This window comes from Pungitius pungitius, chromosome 18 (genome assembly GCF_949316345.1).
Source record: "Pungitius pungitius chromosome 18, fPunPun2.1, whole genome shotgun sequence".
In the NCBI taxonomy this organism is placed as follows: Eukaryota; Metazoa; Chordata; class Actinopteri; order Perciformes; family Gasterosteidae; genus Pungitius; species Pungitius pungitius.
In genome coordinates, this window is record NC_084917.1 from 12,610,472 (window position 1) to 12,634,535 (window position 24,064).

A 24,064-nucleotide genomic window follows, 5' to 3' on the forward strand; every position below is an offset into this window, starting at 1 on the left:
CTGCTGCCATCATCATTACTTTAAATATGATTCATATTACTGTCATAAACCAACATCTTTCTGCTCTCCCTCCCCACAGAAGCCTCTGTGGATGGTGGTTCGACCTGATGGTGGTTGTCCCTGCAGTGGTCCTGCTGTACACCTGTTCTGCTAATTACTTGTATCATTTCTGAGGAATTGAATGTATTGTACATCTTTTACATTGTTGATTGTGTACACATGACATCCATTGCAGTCTGTCCATCCCGGGAGAGGGATCCCTCCTCTGACGTTCTCTCTAAGGTTTCCTCCCTTTTTTCCCCATTGAAGGGTTTTTTCATATTTTGGGGAGTTTTTCCTGTGCCGATGTGAGGGTTTCGGGACAGAGGATGTTGCATGTGTACAGACTGTAAAGCCCTCTGAGGCAAATTTGTCATTTGCAATTTTGGGCTATACAAAATAAAATGAATTGAACAGTGGAGACTCCATAAAATGGATCCTCCTGTTGAAGAAGGGCCCATTTTAAGCTGACAAAAACACCATTCTAGTTTTAGGTGACTAAACTACACTTATAAATACATGGCTATTTCATTACTTTTCTTGAATGGTGGATTAACTAGGGAGACTGTCACGGTTTGGGTCTGCTCTGTCTTATTTTGTGGTTTTCATGTCTCTGGTGTTCCTGGGTAACTTCACTTCCTGCCTTGTCCTGTCTTCCCTTGTGATTGTCTGCCGTGCTTGATCGTTTCCACCTGTGTTCAATCACCTGCACCTCCCTTGTGTATTTAAGCCCTGTGAGTTCCTTGTCTGGTGTGGCGTCATTACATGTCAGCGTTCATGTGTCAAGTAAGTCAAGTCAAGTCTGTTTCGTGTTTTCAAGTCTAGGTCCCTGTTTTTGTCTGTTTTGTTTTCTCCTCCTTCCTCCCTTTTTTGGTTGGAGCGATTTTGATTTTGAGTTTTTGACAATTAAAGTCTTTTATTTTTCAACTCTGCGTTTGAGTCCTCCCTCCTTGCCCTCGGACCCTGCGTCGTGACAGAGACAAAACATTAATTCAAGACTTTTCAGGAATTTGATTCATGCGGAAAGTCATTTGCTTGGGTTACTTAAAAAAATGGAGAAAAGGAAATGGATATTGAAATTTGCTTTAAAAAACTGTAGTAGCAACATCTGCAAAGCTCATCACTGAACTCATTGCATGTCTTTTGTTAAATCTGTACACGTCTGTTTTTTAAGAGGAGGCGCCTAATCGGCCATCCGTTCCAAATACTTCCTGAAGTACCCTTTACAGAGTTGCTAGACATTCAGTTAAGACCCACGACCATGTCTCTAAGTCTGGAAAATCCAAATACCTCGCAACACCTTTTCCATAAAAAAACTGCCTATAATAAAAGACTTGGTTCTCTGAAGACATCTTAATAAAAGTGATGAAACACATCTATTGATCCAGCAACAATATTCAGCCAATATTTGTAATTCAAGTCATAAAGTCAGTCTTGCATGCATTGTAATGGAATGGAGCCGTTTGACCCAAATTCAGGAGACTCCGGGAAACAGGAACATTTCCTTAAAGGTTTTGTAGCAAAACAAAACAAATTTTTGCAGAACAAAAGGAGGAGGAGCCACAGAATGAAATTAAGAACTTGCGAAATATGTGCCAATCTAAAGACACTTATTTTGCAAAAAATTGAAAGTGTTGATTATTAATTAAGAAACCATCAACTAGACAGCAACTTTAACAGTATTCCATTAAAATGATAAACACCATACTGCAAAATCTGTTCGGTAAAAATTCAGGAAGAATGTACGACCTTGAGTTTTTTTTAAAAACACCATAACAACCACTACTATGTTTTTACGAAGGTAAACTCTCTGCAAACAGTACAACAGAACCCGTAGACAATTCCCTGGCTTTGAAGCCAATTTCAAATCTTTACAAAAGGTGGAATAACAATTTTTGTTATGTAATGTGGCCCAAAAATACTTTTTTGCATATACTTGCAGCACACCTTTTTTAAACGATTCTTATTCATTCACCATCCCAGTACAACTAACAATTTAAAAAGAGTTATTTCCACCAGACAACAAGGCCGGACCTTTGGAAGGAAAGAGAGGCCAAACTGAATTTTATACTTGGAAGAGAACTTTCATACAGTGTGCTGCCTCTGACGATGCATCCAGTGCTTTTTAAACATCCATGACATTAATGCATAGAGCCAGTCAGTGATGACACCATGCCTGGTGGCTGCGCAGCATTGGGAGCTCCAAGTAGAGATACTCTCATCTTTAACACAAGTTAAAATTTGAAAGTCGGGGTTCTGCATTAAAAATCCATACGATGGCTTATTCTTCTCCTCCTCAGACTCTCCCGTGAGGATTTTCATACAGCACATCAGCGAGGGGTGTAGAGATGAACAACGTTGCGACATTCATTCTCTTTGTTGTCCTAGTTATGACAAAAAATATTTTTGACTGACTAAACTTGCAACCGATTCAACAGAATCCACAACAGATCCTTACCCTAATCACATCAAAACTACAGAGCACTGAAAAATGTTGGGAAGTTTGATGTCAACTTTAATCTTCTGACAAAAAGATGTCAAGAGAGAAAGCTCTTTTTCTTGCCATTTCTTGCCATTTCTTGCCATTTTTTTGTAGCTTTTTGCACTTGTAAAGAAATAACATTCATATTATGTACACTAATAGAGCATCAAGTTAAACACAATTTTCACAACGATTTTCATCTATAAAGGTTGGAAACTGAAAATAATCAAGCTTTAGTGTTTAATTATGAAACCATATCGAAAATGGAATTCCCAACATAAAATTAAAACGTAAAAGATTATTAAAAATTCACTTAAGAACAACATCCTCCTCTAAATTAAACTAGTTTTCCCTTCCAACCTTTCACCAATCATGTTGATTTGCAATCAACCCCTCCAGGAGGACGGCAGTGAGCTGATCCGATATACGGAAAGGTTTCTAACTATTGTCAAAAACAGACTTTTTTACTGCTAATGGGTGTGGAAGAGGTTTGCATTTCTGAGAGAAACTCATTGGACCCTTATTGCTACTGTGCCATTTGTCAAGTTACAGTGTGCCAACAGTGGCGCACAAGTTTTTTCAATCGTAGTTCGAGGGAGCATCTATGCATGTTTATACACAGAAGACACCGGTTTCTCAGTAAAGTCTGCCAATATTGTCTAGATACAATAGTGTTATGAAGGAAACTAAATATCTGTGATGACTCAGTGACACATCATTTTCTTCTTTTCATTCGTTTGACCTAATAATGGCCGTGACATGTTCAAACAGGGTCTGCTCACTAAAATCACAAAAGGAAACATACTCCACTACAATGAAGGCAAATGGAATTTTGTTCTTTTGCAGCACATAAAAAACATTTCTCATTAATCGTGTCCTTATATTCAATGGCAGAAAAAGGAATGGTTCTCAACTCAATGCAAGGCCGATTATGATTATACAGCATTGTTAAAAAAGGAATCACACTTTCACAGCCAGGATTCGACAGTGTCTACAAATTAGAATTTGGCGACAAATATTTTTGGACCCTGGTTACATAGGAGGACTTTTAACATAGGATACAGCAAAAAGCAATGCATGAACCCCAGAATAATGGTTTTAATGATAATGATTATCAGAATCAGAAGCCGACGGCGCTGCATGTGTAAATGTGTAAATGCAACCGATTATAAAAGTTAGTGTTGAACCCTTTCTAGAGCAAATTAATTGTTCTGTCATATTAGGCTCCTTTCTCCCACTAGCACAAGAAATTGATGCACATTATATGGAACAAAATTTCACAAGCCTCAGTTCCGCTCTGAAACGTTTGGCCGTATGTCACTAGCAGAATATGCTTGGGTTGATGGGTGCACAAGATCTGTCTACATTTGCGTCAAAAGCAAATTATTTGTTCAGTCATTTGTTCAGGGCTCATTTCTCCAGCTAACACAAGAAGAAATTGATGCGTATTAAATAGAATCCGAATTCCCAATCCTCAGTTTGGCTCTGAAACGTTTAGCTGTATGTCTTTAGCAGTATGTGCTGAGGAAGCATTGATCCACTGTCTAACGTGAATAGAAACACATCCAAACATTTGACACATCAACTGTCTCTGGATGATGTGCCAAAGGACCCGCCAAAGGAAAAACAAACTACATCAGTGTTATTCTTATTCTAAAATCATCAAAGGGTAAAATGTGTACTTTTTTGTTTAGCAAGGATAGAAATAGGACTTCACCATACTTCTTAAAGTAAGCTAACACTTTATATTTTCAAATATATCATGCAGGAAATGGTGATTTTCCAAGGATGAGTCAAAATTGCCTCTTTTGCTAGGTGGTGATAGTTTATATCACTGGATATTGAAGCTTGAGACCATTTTGTGTCAAATAGACTTATTGTAACTACTTCTTTACTAAAGCACTATTTCTAGCTTTATATCTTAATTATAGTGCCAGAGACTCAAGGTGAACACTTTTTAATCTCTCTTCTTTGCAGCCAAAAGAGAAAAAGTATTATGTCAATACCCATAACCCTGTATATCTTCCTCTAATTAAAGAACATATGTTGTGAGCAGCCCTGCATATTTCGGATTAAGAATATTTATTAAGACAGTTCTCACAACAACAGTATCGGCCATTTCAGCAAGCGTTGGCAACGTGTTTATGTTCAAAAAACAAAGCCCTCTAGCGGCTGTGGTAATTGTGCCTCTTGTCCATCGGGAGCCAAGGTGTTTATTGTTGTTATGGTGCCAAAACCTCTGCAAAGGGAGAGTGCCGTTTGTTATCTGCGTCACGCTGATCAATCAATGTTGTTTTTGTTAAACCGTGGCGCCCAGCCTATGACCTTACCTTCATCACGTGTTATTATTGTCAGCAGAGCAACAAAGGATCCTCTAACCCAAACATATTTCCAAAACCGTGTTACTTTTGGGTCCAAACCTAGAAGAGAACTACAGCTCCGTGACAACACGACTGTCCTCCCTCCTTTGCTCCCAAAAGACAAGGACTGTAATTACCACCGCTGCTACTGGACTCTGCTACTCAAACAAATGTCGTTTCTGAGAAGTTCATGAATTTGTTGGGCTGACAGTCTCACATGCCTGCATATCACTTGTGCTTTCTACCGTCTTATCAGAGTTCCCCCTCTGTGAAGGGGCTCGTCCTCCTCGTATTTACCTGATATCTCTTGGCTGACGCTGTACTTTTTAGAGTTTAACTCTCCTCCTCTTCACCAGCACCAATGCCCCCGTCTGTGGTCAAGGAGCGATGCCAATAATGCTGCTGATTTACAGCCCTGCCTCCTCGTGACAGCGACTTTCAGGCAACAGGGCCACCGTCAGACCTCCAGCGGGCCGCTCAGGGTGCTTGTTACATTCATTTCCCGCTCCTTGTCCGAAGCGTTGACCCTGACTGAGCTACACTGCACTAAATGTTATCACTATTACTGTTATCAATCACGTTAGAGGTTAACGCCATGAGCGCACTTCTGGGAAATGGAGCTGGAGCGGTGAGGTTAGCTGAATCCCGCACACACCTGGATTAGTTTGTAGGAGTAGTTCTCAGCTTGTTAGGAGAGATCCATCGAAAAATAAAAGTGCACCATGTAACAAAACAGGTCTGAAGGCCAAAGGAGCTGTGAGCGCTATAGAAGACGATTAAGACGATGTCAGTTTGGCAGCACTCAGGCGAATACTGCAGCTGTGTTTTCCACAGCAAAAAGAAAAACAGATTGTAAAGGTGGGTTTGTATTCCTATATTTTCAGTTCTTCTTGTTATATGCTTTGAAGTCACACGTGCGCCTTGATTTTGTAAATTTGCAGAGTAGAGATTGAGGTCAAAGGAACAACCCTCTTAGAGAGAGGGTTCTCCTTTTAAGGAGACACGCGGGGACATTAAAGAAGTGCTTTGAATTATAATCAATTTGCTTTTGGATAAGTGGCCCAAATGTTCTGGCTTGTAGCAGAATATTTCATGAAGTGAAAGATAATGAAAGATTGTGAACAAGTGAGCACAACATCCGTAGCGCAAGTGATTGCCGAACACGCCATCCAGATCCACAGGTTTTAATTTGCTGCTATTACAGCCGCCACGTTTTATCCCGAATATTCTAAAACTGAAAGTCTGACTGAGGATTGTCTGTACTTGCTCACATTGAATAGTTTCAATGTCATAACGCCATAAAACTTTAACTAAGGCTAACCCAGAAGTCAAGTCAAGCCTTTTGTTATAATGGACAAAATGTTTTAATTGACTCTATTCTTTTCTCTCTTGGGTCTGAATCTTCTAAAGCCAAGGACCAATCGGTAGAGACCAGCCCTGCAATGAATCATTGAATGAAGAAGAAGGGGGGAACTCAATCAAATATTTGAAAGTGTAATGGACAGTTGCAGGTATAACTGAGCATTTTAAACTAAAGAGAAATGTCATTGCCGTAAGACTTATGCTTGCCACTAACAACATGACCGGTATGAAGAGTGCTACTTTACAAAAGCCGGTATAAAAAACAAAACAAAAGGTGCTCTTTCGATCGAATGTTATGACACAAAACAAAGAGAACGGTTAGACCTGTACGTCTTTTCAAAGACTAAAAAAGCTATAAAAATGGGGCGTGTGACAGCTCACAGAGATGCCAAGGCTGCTAGCCAAACAGGGTAGCAATGGGTAAAAGAAAAAAGTTCAGTATGTCCTATTCAGTATGTATTATTGCTATAAAAGACAGAATTAACCCTTTTTAAAATAATACAATAATCACAAAAAAGTATTTCTATCGACCACATGCTCCGAAATGAGGAAGAAATGCTTCGTGGTTATGTCTTAGAAAGCATTTAGTAGCCCTCCTCCAACAGTACTTATTGCATTTAGCCTTCCCATCCGTAATAATTATGCAACAAGATGTGGGATCGGGCCGGCTACCCACTCATGCTATAAAGATGCCCACATAGAGCCATCAGCATGTCCTCCTCAACACCTGCATAATGGACTTACACAGGAACAGCATGTTAAAAGGGTGAGACGGCTCCAGCATTAAACTGTTTGTGTTGGTGGTGATAGAGAAGGCAAACAAAAGGCACATCTACACCAACCCAATTCTCACATTTGATCAAAAATTGCCCACAGCTGTTAAACACTGCATTAAATGCTTTCTCCGTCATGCCTCTCTTTTTTCTTCTTCCTTTCTCCCACATGCGCGTGCCTTCACACGCGCGCACCCGTCCCCCGCGCAGCCTGCCGCGTGCACCCGCAGCCCTGCTTGCCAATGCACAGCAGTGGAGACCCGGACAGTGCGAGTGGCTGCCGGTTGAACGCTGCCTGGCGTCTCCACTGCTCCCCTGGATGTTTGCGCAGAGGACAGCTGCCATGCGCCGCTGACTGCACCGATCCGACCGCCGCAAAAGACACATTGTGTCCACCTTTGAACTTTTGCAACGAGTGACGTTCTTTTTGCATTATAATTTTTTTTCTTCTCACAAATATATTTTTTTGCAGCAGGCACCTGTTTGAAGATTCTGCTTGCATCTTCAGAAGAACAACGTAGAGCCGTGCGTTTGACATCCAACTTGGCGCTCAATGGATATTTGTGAGTTACTGGTCTGGAAACTCGGGGAGCATGGATGCAAACTTTAAAAGCTTATTCCTCTTTTTGACATTACCCAGAGACAGTGATCTTTTTTAAATGAAGGCAGGTGAATCAGCCCTCGCGTGAGAGGCGCGCAGCGCTCGGGGCTCTCCAGGTACAAACGGAAAGGAAAGGCGGTGGAAGTCGTGATCTTTGAGGCGGATTGCGCCACGGAGGACAGGGGGGGGAGGGTGGGGGACGGACGGATGAGACAATATGGGTAAGTAAGTGCAGGGTTGTGTCGTTTTCACACGATGGCCGCCAGGGAACGACGAAACCCGGGATTCCGCAAATCATGACTATCATTAGTTCGGACGCACTCCGTGGGTTGAATTCCCCCTCTGGCGCATCTGCGAGTGTCGGATTCTTGAGAAAACCCCCCTAAAATACTTCCGCGGTTTATTCCCGCTCAGCAAACTGACATTTCCAGTGATACAGAGAAGCACTTTAGCTCCATTTCTCTTTAAGATGCTCTATTTTCTTAATTTGCATAGAAAAAGCATCTTAAATCCCAGACTCATCGCTTCTCCATCTCTAAAGAAACACACAGCCTGCTGCAGGGGGGAGTGCTGGCGCCTCTGCACATCGAGGGAAACAATGATGCTCACCTTAGAAGTCATGTAGCCCATAATCGTTTTCAGTCGGTCTAGATTAGGCTCCATTGAATGCACAATGAGTTAAAGCTAGGTCACACCTTTGTTGTTATTGAAGGAAACTTTGTTCCCTCATACCCTGAACTGACTTTAAAGGGCCAAAATGTGATTACTTTCCATGGCCTCCCCCTCATGCCATCCTGTCCTAAACTCGACATGATTTGACTCCATGCGCTCATTTTCTGACAACCCCCCCCCCTTTTCCTGACAGATCTGAGCACCTACAATCACATCCCACACTGCCTATCACCTCCACCATTTTACTGACTCTGGGTACTCCGAAGCTAAATTCACCGCTCAGCCTCACAAGCCCACACTTCTCTTCAGTGTTTTTTTTCACCACATTTCTTTGGATGGGGGGGGGGGTGCTCAAAGAGATCTGTGGGTGTTCTGGATTGTCACTCACTATGCGATGGAACCGCGCAGACTCTGCAGCTGTTCCAACAGAACGCTGCACAATGGCTCCGTGTCCTTTTTCCCCCGGTGGAACTTATGTTGAATATCGTGGTGCTTCATTTTCTATCAGGCAGCAGTCCCGCACACACTCGCGATTGTCTGTGTGGTGCAGAGAGAGACGTTTTCTGACTGCACCGTTCGTTTTCATTGTGTCGCTCTCGACTTCTCGCTCCATTTATGCTGCCGTTTTTTTTGGTTTCTGTTTTTTCCTCTTGAAATGGACTGAAAAGCTGAGACACTCAGAGGAGAGGCCTGCTGCCCAAACATCTGTGCAGAAATGTGGCACTTACCCAACTAATGAGCAGCTAAGTGAAACTAAGGACGACATGCTAATATAGTTTTAATTATGTCATCACAATTACTATAAGCCAAAATAAGAGGCTGCATTTGTTAGGATATCATCACTTCTCACTGAAGCTCTCTCACAGTCTCCACCCCATTTTTATCCACCGCTTTGGTTCCCACCAATTCAATAGGAGAGAAAAGTTCTTTTTTTCACAGTAAGACATGACATCAATAGGATTTGGATAACATAATCATTTTCAACACAAGGGTTTTGGCTCTGCTTGAGAGAATAGCAGTTAGATGTGCAGCACAACTTTTTTTATATTGATAATTACTTGACTCTGATAATAAGTGAATAATTCACAGCTTCCCCCAAATTTCTGGCTTCGCTCAACAACTCGCAGCACCAAGATATCCAATATTATATTAATCAGAGCAAATCCTTAGACTTGAGAGGGTGGAACGAGAGAACTTTTGCCATTTTGGCTTGCTGGTCGGCAATTCACTAATTTAACTGATCATTACAAAACTAGTATCAAATAATATAGACAAACCCAGCCCTGATACTGTGATAACTGTGCATGCTGATAGCTGTGTGTGTGGCCTAACCTGGGAAATTTACCTCCAGCCCTGCATTTTTCAACAATCAAACTGTGCAAAGGACATGGGAAATGCTGCATTTCCAGCTGATAGAAAGTAAAAGCCAGAGAAAAGCTACTGAGGAGTCATTTGGAACAACACCAGGGCTCAATGGTGTCCGATCTCACAGTTACCTCTTGTCTGCTGCATTCATGCTGCTTGGACGAGAGCAACAGGGCAATTACTCTCAAAATAACCTTCCATTGGTTTGATAATCCATCGGCTTCTTTGGGCAGACAAAGACAGTAATTGGCCCAATGACCACATATCTGGAGAACCTAAGCTGAATTTCTGAGAAAATAAGAAGTTACCTGTGGGCATCTTTTTTCCCCTTCCACTTCTTCAAGCTTGTAGTGTAGATAATTAGAAAATGTTATTCACAACTTTGCCACCGGCACAAAATGTTGTACTTTTCATGCAGACCATTTTGCAGTCTTAGACGAGATGTGGATCTAAATTCTGAGTTTTACGGGTTTATCATTTGTAAAACTTTGTAATTATATCAACTAATTACATACAACAAGTTTTTGTTTGAAGGTCAAGGTCTCTCTATCTACTTAATAAAACAGCAGCATAAAACACTGCTAAAAAGGCATGGTTTTCAGAGGGCTTCCTCCAGAGTGACGCAATGTATGAATACAAAGCCTGCGTTTGTTTGGGCTAAGATGAAATGAAATGAACTCAATTAATCGCATAATTGTTCTGTGATTAACAGTGATTAATATTATTATGCACAATGCAATAACGAACTAAAAACTAGTGTATTGGACGCTTTTCTATTAAATGTAATGTTATCAGAACAATGTGGCAGGCACTGTCGCAGCAACAGCTAAGTTAACATACTGTATATAAATCTGTTTCTATTTTTTATCTGAACAGTTACCAGAATATATAGATATGTTCTATCAGGGAACAGCATAATGCAGCATATGTTCAATGTTAAGCGTCCCTTTTAGAGTGAGGTAAAGTGGTCTAGCACAAAAAAAGTACACAGCTGGAATTTACTGTGGAGGGGACGTTTCAGTCTATAAAGCTTATGGATTTCCTTTGGAGAATCTCAGTCAAATAAGTTAAAAAAGCACTCAGTGATGTAGGTTGAACAGTTACACAATGACAAAAAGAACTTCTAGTATCCACTTTTTTTATCCATTCCTCTCTTCTTGCGTTGGTTTATTGACAGTTCTCCCGCACGCCACATCCAAAGTAGTCTGCCGAAGTTTGGCTCCACTGCTTGTTAAGGTGGCTAGTCGGCTGGCATCAATGCGGTGTTACACCTTTAAGTGCAGTGATTCACCTCCCATTATAGTGGAACTGCGGTTACAAATAGCTTTGCTTTTATCGACTACGCCGTCTGGTAGAGATTTGAAATGAAAATGTTAATTTAACAGCGCCGTACCTTACTCCATTTTCTCGGTTATGTGCACCGCAGTCTTAAGCCCCTCAAAATGCCCACCTCCCCAAAAAATGCTGTTCACGCATAAAACCTTCCCAGCTCTACCTTTAACTCTAGACTAGGTGGGAAGAAAGTTAGTGGCTAGAGTGTTTGGTCAGTGTGACAAATGGTGATGATATGTGAATTTCTGCATAATAAATGCCCTTCAGAAATCTTATGTAACAGTCTGTAATCATTTTTACCAACTACCACTCAAGTAGCATTTCACATCGCAAGTTTAAACTATATTTGATAAAAATAATGTAGGACTGCTTCAATGTATTACGTTTAAGACTATGCTCATGCTATTTTCAACAATTCGTTGTTCTGTTGTTGTTCTGTTCATATGTAGTTGATAACCGCCTAGACCGAGGTTGCATTCTAAGGTAATTTGGATCTTCAGCCTTAAATGTTGGTCTAAACAGAGCAACAAAACATTATTGCTTCAGCTTCCAAAACGTGTTTGGACAGGAACAAGGGAAACTTTGTTTTACCTCCGGGGCCAAAGCTGATCTACTGTTGGGAGCTGTAGAGTTTATTCATGGACAAACACTGAACATCTACTATTACTTGACAACTTCACTGTTAATCTCCTCTCTGCTCTGATTGCCAACAGCTGTCTGCTTCTCTCTCTCTCTATCTCTCTCTCTCCCGCTCGCCCACACTACGCTACTCATGACTAGGCCTGGGTCATCCCCCTACAAATAAAGGTTTGAAACACACAAACGCGAGGGAGAGAAACTAATATGCCGTATTTGTGTGAAGCAGAGGATTTATCACAGCCAATGGGGAAACTCCAGGTAGACCGACCAATGACCAACGTAACTTTGTCACTCACTCAGTGACATACTTTTGCGTTGATATTGATAGACTGGCCCCGGGTCTGCCGCGGTTGAGTGAAATCAGAGAGAACACCTAACCTTGAATAGGCTTTAGCATTGGCTCCCTTTTGGATAGCGAAAGCCATCAATAAGGATTATTCTGACAGTGTGGCATGATTCCTCATTGTGAGCCCGACTGAAAGCCCCCGTCAGGCACTTTTTGCTGCAGTTTAGTAATATTCACTTCACCACTTCACCCACGCATGCCATCAAACCATCATAACACAGCAAATCTTTCCCTGTATACCTCTAGGTCATTCATTTCAGATAATTTGTCCCCGTCGTCGAGTGTTACACTGTCTTGAATCACCACATTTCCCCTTTTCTTGCATTTCTCTTGACATTTTGAGATATCTTCCCCAAGCAATGCACATTGAGGTTATGCGGTGAAATATGGGCAGAGACACATCACTGAGAACAACGTTTTGCAGTAAGCTGTGGGAGCTGAGCTTGCACATACTATGTATTGTTTTTATTTGTACGCCCCCCAAGGGACACAACAGCCCACGTTTGCTTGTCATGGTCTTCTAGCCTAAAAGATAAAAAGGATGATTTGTCAGTCCCTTACAAAACAACATAAATGAACTTGTGGTTATGCTTAGGCCATAAAATGACTTCTTTAAGGGTGGGGGAAGCTTTTGTACTTGGATAGATGTAACACTACTGCTATGATGTGAAAATACTTCTGCTTTTATTTCTTGGTCATCGTTCTATCAGTAAAGAGGTACATTATCAAAATTACCCCTGAGTACTTGATGTAAAAAAACTGTTTCTGTTATATAAATATGACAAACACTCAAAACGAAGGTTCAGAAAACAGCATCTTAATTGTTTATTCAATGGGACACAGCTAATCTGCTTAATCATAGCACTGTGATTTGATTAGATTTGATGGACAGTGGCATGGCAACATTACCTTGTGTGGCAGTTGGATTCTCACTATGGCACCGGATTAGGCGAGAATCGTGGGATTACATGTCACAGAAAATCCATCTTGTCAGGCTTCAGATAAATAAATGTGTTTGTGTACAGCAAGGCAGTGCACCGACCAATCAGCATCCCACAAGGACCTGCTAACACTCTTAGGTGTGTGCGCGTGATGACAGGAGAGGCAACTTTTTGTTATTACAACATTGGCGGCTCCTGAGGGAGACTCTTCAATAATGTCAAGCGTGAAAAACAGGGATGAGGGCTTTTCTCGATAAAAAATATGTTTTCACCCTGACTCACTTTAGAAAGAGTTTGATTGACAGATGGTTTATACAGATTTTGTCAGAAAGAAATGTGAGTTCATATTTAGCACCCCATAGCTCACAGTCAGATTCTGATTATTAATCAGGTCTTCAGGGCTTTTAAGCAAATGACCATTGCCTTCGTTTTTCTGAGGATAAGTTCCACTAAACCCCAGAAGGAACATGGAGACGAAAATGTTCTTTTGGTTCAATTAGACATCTGGGTGTCGAGGGGTAAGCTCCGAGCTTGCACTAGCAGGTTAATAGTCAGGTGAGGACTCACTCAAGCAAGTATAGTGCCTCCAAGTTGTAAAACCTGGTAACGTAGGACTACATTCCCTACGTTGACCATAGGAAAGCCTGGTTAAGACCCCACACTTTTTTTTCTTCTTCTCGCTACTACACAAAAGAACAAAAACAAAATACAACACCAGGTGTCTCAGTGGCAGGTGGAGTAGGGACTGATACTTCAGAAGATAATCCAATGCAGAAATTACTTCCAGACCTTTCAAACAAAGAGGGTACTTAAGATCCATAAGAACGCTAAGCACCCAAATGAACAGCACGGTGAGGAAATTCAAAGGCGTGAAAAACAGACCAAGAACGTTAGGTGGACGGACAAAGTGGAACTAGTGGCCAAGGTCTAAACCTCTGAAGAATGGGCCTGGTTATGAACCAAGGTATTTTGGCAAAGCATCCTGTAAAATCAAGTAGAATTAGGAAGATCAATCGCTATAGGGAAGTTTTGAGGCGACAAGCGGAAAATATAGCAGATCCCCTAAGAGAGGAGGGAGAAGACCAACCGTTGCCGGACCCAGCGAACTGGGGGACCGGATTGGGGGCGACCTGCAAGTGATGAATCCAGGCACGAGAAGACCAAAAGCGGACTTCCAAAGATCCAAACCTTTGCGTGAGGACAAACTTCGGGAAGCGCCAATGTGCGACGTAGGCTGCAGCGCGTGTAAAGTAAAGCGTCACAATCGTTTCAACAACTGCGTCCACGAGTACCTGACCAAACGGGGGCCGACTTGCCTGGTCGAACCAAGGATCCCGACTGGTCCAGGCATAAGAAAGCCGGTAGCGGCGGTAGGTAGACATGGCTGTACACCGCAATCATAGTTGTGCGTCACCACTAGGGTTGCCACCCGTCCCTTAAAATACTGAATTGTACATATTTGAAATAGCGGGTCCCGTTTAGAATATCCGAGTTGTTGTCAATGCAGCATCCCATGCAAATAATCCCAACCGAATTCTGTGAAGACTCGTCCTATTCTGCCTGATTGGGTAATACTCGCTGCCACCGGGGTATCGCAGGGTTGCCCCTAGCCCCCCCCTTGGTCAGGTGCTGTCCGGTTTGGGGGGGGGGTGTTCCTGACGTGGTGAGGGGCTCTACATTGAAGGACAGAACTGGGCCTGACGAAAGCAGATTGAAAGCTGATGCTGGTGAAGACAATCAAGGTGTTCGTACAAATTGGCAAAGTATTTGTAAGGCAAATTATCATTGACTATGAAGGGAGATAATGTATCAAACCCCAATGCAGGACAATCATCTTGCAAATCTCAGTGGAGGTCAACTTCCCACTTTGGAGAAAAAGCGCAAAACAATGTGTGAATTGAATTGAACAATATATTAACTTTTTTAACTATACTGTAAATATGAATGAATACAAAACACTTGCATTCAAACTAAAGCTTTACATTTTAACTTCATAATTTTCATAATTTCATTTTAGATTCATGCTCATTATGCGAGAAATGTAAGATATATTAAAAAGGCTTTGTTAGATTGACGCTCCTGTATTCATGTCATAATTGCAGCTGCATTTAGGCACGAGAGCCTTTAGCTGTTATACCGTATGACATAATTAATTATTTGTTCATTTGGTTTAGTTAGTTACATTTTAAAATTCATTCATCTAGATTAATCACAATTAGTTTTTTTTGCTTTTAAAGACTAACCAGTAATCACTTCAGACCATGTGTATTTTAGACACTGCCACAAAACCTACACACATTTGATATTCTTGGAGGCAGAATTCCACCAAGTGGAAGATGTGGAGCTATTGACTCTCCCTGCTGTCCTCGTGCACTTTGCTGTGCTCTCAACTCTCCACCATTTGAAGTGCCAAAAATTTCCCGACATTAAGACAGGACGTTTTCCAAATCACTGTCTTTTAGCGACACAGTGGTGGTCCTCTGCAGACTGCGTTGTTTGACATGTGGAGGAATTCCTCTGCATTTCTCTGATGCATGTGACTCTTTTGTTTGTTTTACTTCCAACGTAAAAAGTTCTCTCCATCTTCAACTCGCGTCTAGGTCTCTCTGATCGAACTGACTGCAGCATGTGCCAGATTTGAAGTAAACAAAGTTGCATTAACTATGTTAAAATAAGGCACCTCGGCAACAACAATCTTATAGATTAACGCGTCAATATAAATATATATATATATATATATATTAGGGCCAGGACTCGATTAAAAATATTAATCTAATTAATTAGAGGCTTTGTAATTAATTAATCGAAATGAATCGCATTTTAATTGCATAAATATTTGACCTGAGAACAGTGAGAAGTAATTTTTTTCACATGGATTTTTATTTTTGTTCAACCAATTCCAGCAGACAAGTGTAGAAATAGCATATTTAGAAATATAGTACTTTCAGAACTTCGGGTAGCCTATAGGTAAGTAGACCTTCTGTAAACTAGGTTTTTTTTAAGTAGACCAATACTTTCAAGTACATTCAGAACATTGGTTATTTTTTCAGACGTGGACTTAGTTACCCTGGTTCTTAAACCAGTCATCTGGTGCAGTGTGGGTTGGGTGTGGGTCCTTGTAACGTCCACGCTAGCTGCTAATTGTTTTGCGTTGAGGTGATACTTGAGGCTCGATGTGAATTCCTTGTTGCACAGCTTGCACACAACCACGCTCTTATCGACGCTTCCATCCGTGTGTTTATTATAATAAGATTTCCCATTCACGGGGCCAACCGACACGGTCTCGTCAGCTTCTTCGTACATGTTCACTGTGGTTTGTTGTCTGAAGTCATGAACGCTAGTTGGTGCTCCAGTATAATCGGTCCTCCGAAACTCATCCAGTGAGAAACGTTCCGCGGTGCAAAAAATAAGTGTAAAATATATATATATACTGTATATATACACTCACCGGCCACTAATTATATATATATATATATATATATATATATATATATATATTTGATAATTCATATTCAGACACAACTCAATTAGCCCTCTTAAATGATACCACATTAAATAAGTTTCGATTATGCTGTAATCGTTTTCAGGGGGAAGTTTTCCCTCTTTAGAGCCAAGGAATAAAGCTACTGCCACGTTAAAGAAAGATAAGCAGCACACTAGCTGGATAAAGAAGAAGATATCAAAGCAAAAATAATATCCATCCACGCTTTTGCATATTATCTTTTGCTGCAGTTTTGTAATCTTTGATAGATCTTCATCAGGCAACAACTTCCTGTTAGATTAAAACACTGCAGCAAGAGATTATTCAAGTTCAAATGGGAATGCATTGAACTTTTGCGCTGACCTCTCTTAAGCACCATTATCTTTTTTTTTTTTCTTTTTTTTTCTGTGTTTGTTCACACAAACTTCTTCCGCTGTCCGCTCTGCCGCTCCGACAGACAGCATTTTTATCCAGGGGTAGACCAATCAGCAGATATATTTCACCTGAGGCTAATTGAGCCTGTCCCCGTCACCTTGGACCACTCCCCACTCCTCTGTTTCCTCGGCAGCTGAGCCCAATCACGCCCTGCCACATGCTGTCATGCTGTGTTCCATTAGAATAATATCTGGTTTGCCATCTGCGTTACACCGTAGTGCCGCATTAGGCTGCCGCTTTGAAAACCACCCAAAACCTTATGGTGTTGTTTACAATAACCAATTAGTCGGCTTGAAAATAAAGTGTCCTAAAACAAAAGGTAAAATGTATTCATTTTAATGTGACAAATGTTTTATTGTTAACTGTTTTTAAAGATTTGTAAACACACATAAAGGCGTGTAATACTTGATTCAGCTTAGCGGGTATGAACACAAAGGCCACACAGTATTAAATAACAGTTGATCTATTGTTAAATGATTATTGTTGTTACGTTTCCTTCAGTTATGAGGGAAACAATAACGCTGACACCAAATGAATAAATAAAACTGGGACCGTGTAAGGGTGTTAAAGAAAAGTAGATTTATTTACAAAAAGGAACATAACGGGGAGGTTGGAAAAAGGTGGGGGGGAGAGTGAACTGTGGGGGTTGTGCCAAACAAAATTATCAAAGTACAATAAAACCAGATCTAGCTCAACTCTGTGGAAAGAAAAAAAGGAAAACAAAAGACCTGACTCTATTCTACAAATGTCCAAAATAACAGAAATACATCGGTGGCAACAACCCGTAACATGCAATAACAAACAATAACTCTGCGTGTATGCATGTACGGGGTACCCCAGCCTTATCTCAGTCACACTTCCCCCACCTCAAACCTCAAGGGAGCAAGAGCGAGACAGAGCACAGAGAGAGGCTTTATAGTTGCCCTCCATATCGGATTGGCCGGAGTATGGGCCAATACCGGGGTGCTCTGGAGGCAGGGCCAGCCAATACTCCGCCCCTCACCTGCAGGACAAACAAAAAAAGGTGAAAGCAAGAGAGGCACACATCTCTACACGTAACATTGTTTATTACATTTACTGGTCCTCGCATCGCAGGTGTTCGGATTTGCTGCTTTTTTCTTATGATTGTAAATTCAATATCTTAAGGCTTTGAACACTTTGAAAATGGAAAGTCGCCATAGTAAGTCATTTACCTTTGCTTAAGAATCATGCTTTAGTGTAAAAATAGTCTGAATTTACAGTTAAAAACTATATAAGGTACATCATCATCATTTTTCCAAAACCCTGAACAATTTAAGATTTGATGATAGCATGAAAACTCTCTCTAGCACACATATTCAGATAACTATCCCCGTTTAAAATGGCTGTCACTATGACATTTTTCACAACTCTATTATTGGGCCCAAAAGATCTCGTTTTCCTATAAAAGGGGCCAGAGAGCAATCTGTCTGTCTTCATTCCCATTTTACACTTTAGTTATTGAGTAGGTCATAGACGCCTCAATTATTGCAGAGAAAGTGAGTTTATTAAATCAGCCGTTCATTTATTCAAACTTGTATGCTTTTAAGGTGTATTCTGCCATCTCTACTGATACTAACCAGCCACGTCCTACTATTCTATACATCCCATGCGCGTTGTAAAGCAGTATGCATTTCAGACTGTCTCTCTGCATGTATGTGCAACTCCAATGGTAGTAAGATATGCTTTTATCATAAATCATTTTGCTTTTACTGCAACTTCATTAAAGCAGACTCACAGTTTCAGATTAATGAGCAAAAAGTAATCTATTTTAAGTGTGTAAAAGCTACTCCATTTTAATATGTAAAACCAGTGTGTTCAATGAATCTGCGTTGCAGTGGGCTCTAGAACCGGTAATATGTCACATACTTGCGTGCCCTGAAACTATTTTAATCCTATGTACCTTTTTAAAATACGCGAACATACTCAATAATGTAGTATGTCACGCATGCTGCTGTGTTCTGGAGTTTTGCTTGCATAAGCTCAATCGCACTTAATACACTTAAAAACGTTGCCTTTCTTGTCAGAGAGGAAGACAGACAGACAGACAGACAGACAGACAGACAGTCAGGGAGGGAATGCAGGAGGTTTCATATCCAAGGCTTCAAGTTATTTAAAAATACAGATTATATTATATACAGCCTCTTTGTTCTGATGTGAGCAGTCTCCACATGTACATACTGTAGTTTTGGGAGTTTTGGGAAGAGTGGATTTACACAAGCAATTATAAACCATTTAGTATAATATAGTGCATAATGTCTTAAGTAATGCATTTCATGAATTCATAAAAATATACATTATATGTAATTGTGCCTGTCTATAACCTTGAAAAGCTTCCAAAAAAGAAGCGCCTCTTTTTAATGTGTATTACCTGTACTACAGTATTCAATTTAATAAGACATTTTTTTTCTTGCGCACTTTTCATTTCTTTCAAGTGCCCCAGTGTGCGGCCTTAGCCCCTGTTGGCCAGCCCACTCGGGCACTCTGGGTAATAGCCTCAGCATCAGTGCTCAGAGCATGGTGCATTCAAATGAAATATCAACTTTGTCGCCCGGCCAAATAAGCCGACAGCCGAATCTGCTGGGCCTGTCAGAGGGAGCAGTTGCATTTGATATTGTCCTTAGGTGAGGTAATTGGGAAAAATATGTATTTTTATGAAGTTATATAATGATTTAACTTTTGCTGGTTTGTGCATTTGCAAGACCAATTGAGTTTAAATGTTACTATCCAACTGCTCCCAGTTGAGTTGGTGAGTAGTGGAGCCCAAAGGGAAACTGGAGCATACGGCCTGTTCTTCGATGGATATTCATTGGCTGCAACGCCATCTTCATGAGACACTAATTGTGTTGAAGCATTGGTCGCTCCACGCAGTAAAAGAGAAAGGAATGTGCCCCAGTCTTTGTGAAGCACTACCACCCATCTTGTCCTTCTCCATGAGCTCTGTTCCATTAGAACAAGGGCTAAAAACAAGGTTCTAACTCAGGTCAGGTTAGGTAATGTTGCGTGCAATGTGTGTAATGTAGGCAGCGTATTTTAACATTGGAATAAAAAGCATAAAAAATAACCTTTTATTGTCCATCATGAGACACTTAATTGCTGCAGTACTTGTTATATTAGAATGAATACAGTGTTTTGCAGATGGCTACATCTCTTTTTGGTTACCTGTAATATGAGGATTTCATGCAAAAACAACAATATAGTGTGGGCTCAATCCCTTGATATCTGTGAGTGATATCAATGCAAAACATAGCATCTAAAAGCATTATAATAGCCCCAGCCTACCACACAAACACTGTCATTTAATAATTGAGAAGTGGAAAAAACAACTTGGGACTTGAAACTTATTAGAAACAGATTTATCTTTGATAAATACACTTCCATATTGCTGCATCGCAAGTTGCTCAAATCTCCAAGATTTAACTTCTACGAGATATGAAATCTCCAAAACCCTCAGGCTGTGATTGGTCATGCTCTACTAAAACGAGAGAACCAGGTAAATAGAGGTATGTCGCTTACCACATTAGATTCAATCTCTTATGGTGGGAGCTGATAGCAATGCCTGACTGAACCATAGTTGCTGCATTATTTTCATATTTAATGTACCTACTATGTGGTATTTTGATGCAGTGACACAGCTGTTAGGTAATCTCTGTGCAGTTAAATGTAATGGCGGCTATTTTTGGTGTTAGCTGTCGGTCAGACTCAGAGACAAAGGTTTGAAATGATTCATGTTTATTTGGGAAGCTGTAGGAGGCTCGCACAGCTTGCCCTGATACACTGTGTGCTGATCTGCAGGGGTCCTCCTTTCTTGCCTCTGACTGACTGGGTAATCAATTGTGCTGAAGTAGAAGTCTCCCTTCATCCTGCTCAGTATAATCTCCCCAGGGAATGCGTTGTACATATGTCTAGTTAGTTGTTATTAATCTTCAAACTTCGCAGGAGTCAATGTGCTGAACCAATGTGTGCTTATTGAACATTACAGTCTTGTGGTCAATGAGCCAGTGTCTGAAGGTTGTGGCTTGCTATCACGCTGTACAGCCTGTAGTCCTCTGAAATATATGTCAACCCCCTTCTCAGTTTGATCCTCTAGTTTTAGGCATATGACAAAATGAGGTTCCCCTGAGGGCTTCCGCAACAGAATGACTAGGTGCCTTGGATGCTTCACTTCACAGAGTAATGGAGGTGATGGCAGTCCATCTGTCTGGGACACTCAGGGGATTTTTTTCTATTTAATTTTTTTCAAACAGCGTGCATCTGCATGAATGTTTATTGTGCTTCTGGAAATTAGTTCGGTAACCAAACCACTCAGTGAGGTTTAGGAAAAGATGTAACTGGAGTACCTTTACTCCTGTTACTTTGCCCCAATGCATTTAGAACACAATAGTCCCCACTTAAGGAAATCATTTATCTGCCTGAAATATAACAATTGTGCACACAATTTGAATCATAGTTATTTAACAAATGACAGTTCTTCCTCCACTCAAATTATAAATTACCTGCGGTAGCATTTATTATTATATACCACCAGACCTTGAAACCTCTTATGAAATAAAACAGAAACTAATTAGAAACAAGCTGCAACCGGTACTTTATACATCTCCACAAAGCTACTTCTCATCATTGCCCTTACCTCCATTCTCAGAACCACTGCTACCCCAGCCTGTCCAAACTCAAATTTAAAACTCTCCTCCCTTTATACCTTTGTATAAACTTCTCATTGCTATTTTTTTTGCAAAAAATGAACATGCCCGGGGGGAGGTAAGAGTGTATTTGAAAGCTGCGTTGTCCAGAGATATGAATATCCTTCGAAAAGCATTACTCTGTGTGAAAGCCAATTAGATCCCTCACTCAATGGTGTGTGTCCTTGACATATAGTGCAGTCAAAATGTATTACGTAAGTGACTCATCCTTTAACCTTTGGCTCAGTACTGGAAGATGTAGAATTTAGAATCAAATAAGGCTATTTTGGGTTTAAAGGGCCATCTGTCACCTTTCTGACATCTGTCTGTCATCTGTCAAGTTCTTTGCATCAGGTTACTGACATGGACATTCAAAAACACTCCACTCTTTTGCTGTGATTGCCTTGTATTGACAATGGTTGTACAGCTGCATTGTCCTACAAAAACTCAACATAAGCCCTTGGTTGTTCACATAGTATAAGCTACCTCGAAACATTTTAATTTGCTTTTTCAACACTTACTAAATGTGTTGGAAAATCGTAAATTATTTTTACTTCACAGGATAGTGCATTTTGAGTTTTGGCTTGTTTGCATAAACTGTAACATCTGAAAAATGCACTTTGATGAAATCATTAAATATCCCTCTTTCTTCTGTGTCTTATATTCTCTCATAGGTCCGTTGCTGTGTTATGGAAGACTGAAACACCTCCTTTTCCCTCTTCTCCTTCTTTTGCGGGCTCCCCTGTTGTTCAGCTTTGGTGAACGGACTTGTCCCAATAGCTGCCGATGTGAAGGGAAAACAGTCCATTGTGATTCAGCTGGCTTCTTAGATGTCCCAGAAAACATCTCGGTGGGCTGCCAAGGCCTCTCTCTGCGCTACAATGAACTACATACCCTTCTGCCATATCAATTTGCTCACCTCGGCCAGCTTCTCTGGATATACTTGGACCATAATCAGATTTCATCTGTTGACAGTCGAGCATTCCAGGGGGTCCGCAGGCTTAAAGAGCTTATACTGAGCTCCAATAGAATCGCATCCCTACACAACTCAACATTCCATGGCATTCCCAATCTTCGCAGCCTGGACTTGTCCTACAACAAATTGGAAATCCTCCAACCAGGTCAATTCCACGGCTTACGAAAATTGCAGAACCTACACCTACGCTCAAATGGTCTTTCTAACATCCCAATTCGAGCCTTCCTGGAGTGCCGAAGTTTGGAATTCCTGGATTTGGGCTACAATAGAATCAAGGCTCTAACCCGCACTACCTTTTTGGGACTGCAAAAGCTGATGGAGTTGCATCTGGAGCACAACCAGTTCTCACGGATCAACTTTTTTCTGTTTCCACGCTTAGCCAACCTAAGATCACTCTATCTGCAGTGGAACCGCATCAAGGTGGTCAACCAGGGCCTTCCATGGACTTGGTATACTCTGCAGAAACTTGATCTGTCTGGAAATGAAATCCAGACCCTGGACCCAGCTGTGTTTCACTGCTTGCCCAACCTTCAAGTCCTAAACCTAGAATCCAACAAGCTGTCCAATGTGTCCCAGGAGGCAGTGTCAGCGTGGATCTCACTGACCTCCATCAGTCTAGCAGGGAACATGTGGGATTGTGGAACTGGAATATGCCCACTTGTGGCTTGGTTGAGGAATTTCCGGGGTAGTAAAGACACCACGATGATATGCAGCAGCCCAAAGAATCTTCAAGGAGAAAAAATTATGGAAGCCACAAGGAACCATGGTATTTGTGAGGAAACTGATTACGTTCTGACTGAAACACCTTCACCAATGTCAGATCTCATTTCTGAAGCCACGGGTGAACCAACCTTTGCCCCCACTAGCGGTTCTCCACCTATGCCACCAGCCAACACCTTTGGTCCTGTCCCACCCTTCAGACCTCGACCGATTCCTCATCCTACGCTTTCTGGTCATTTGAGCAAAGACCCGAGAGACTCAGTCACTCACACTCGACCCACTCCCATACCACCACCAGAGATGGAGCACATGACTCTGCACAAGGTGGTGGTGGGCAGCGTGGCCCTCTTCTTTACCACGTCCCTCATTTTGACAGTTATCTACGTGTTCTGGCGCCGCTATCCAGGTGCCACCAGATTACTGCAGCAGCAATCCATGGTGGGGCGGAAACGTCGCAAGAGGAGTCCGGAGCCAGAGCAGAACTTGAGCTCCCAGCTCCAAGAGTATTACATGAGCTACAACCCTGCTGCCACACCAGAGGCATTGGAGGTGCTAGGCAATGGCACTGGTTCCTGCACATGCACAATTTCTGGCTCCAGGGAGTGTGAGGTATGATTCATCGCCTCAGCCCTAAAAATAAAAACGCAAAATCAAAATACAAAGGCTCAACAGAGAGGTAAATCCTTCATCAAGTAAGCCCCAAAAATACACTGTTAATTCATAGTTAAGCATATTTGACAATTGGCTTAACGCACTTGACCTCACATTTTAGATGTGTCCAATTATTCAGGTTTTACTTTTAAAACCTTAAAGTTACAAAAAACATATCTAAGGGACAGCAAT

The 24,064-nt window shown here is 41.3% G+C and overlaps 1 protein-coding gene across 3 annotated transcripts in view; it reads left to right on the forward strand.

Annotated features, from left to right (window-relative positions):
- The first annotated feature begins 7,202 nt into the window (after window positions 1–7,202).
- lrrtm4l1 (leucine rich repeat transmembrane neuronal 4 like 1) overlaps window positions 7,203–24,064 on the forward strand; it is a 35,199-nt gene continuing 18,337 nt past the window's right edge. The window contains exons 1-2 of one of the 3 annotated variants that reach the window (XR_009942691.1): window positions 7,203–7,838; window positions 22,200–23,913. Coding sequence is in view for 1 of the 3 variants with exons in the window: in XM_037483886.2 (XP_037339783.1) it covers window positions 7,835–7,838; window positions 22,200–23,830 (1,635 nt within the window). In the remaining 2 variants the exon portion in view is untranslated. The remainder of the gene's footprint in view (window positions 7,839–22,199; window positions 23,914–24,064) is intronic. The other 2 variants (XR_009942690.1, XM_037483886.2) reach the window with 2 other exon arrangements.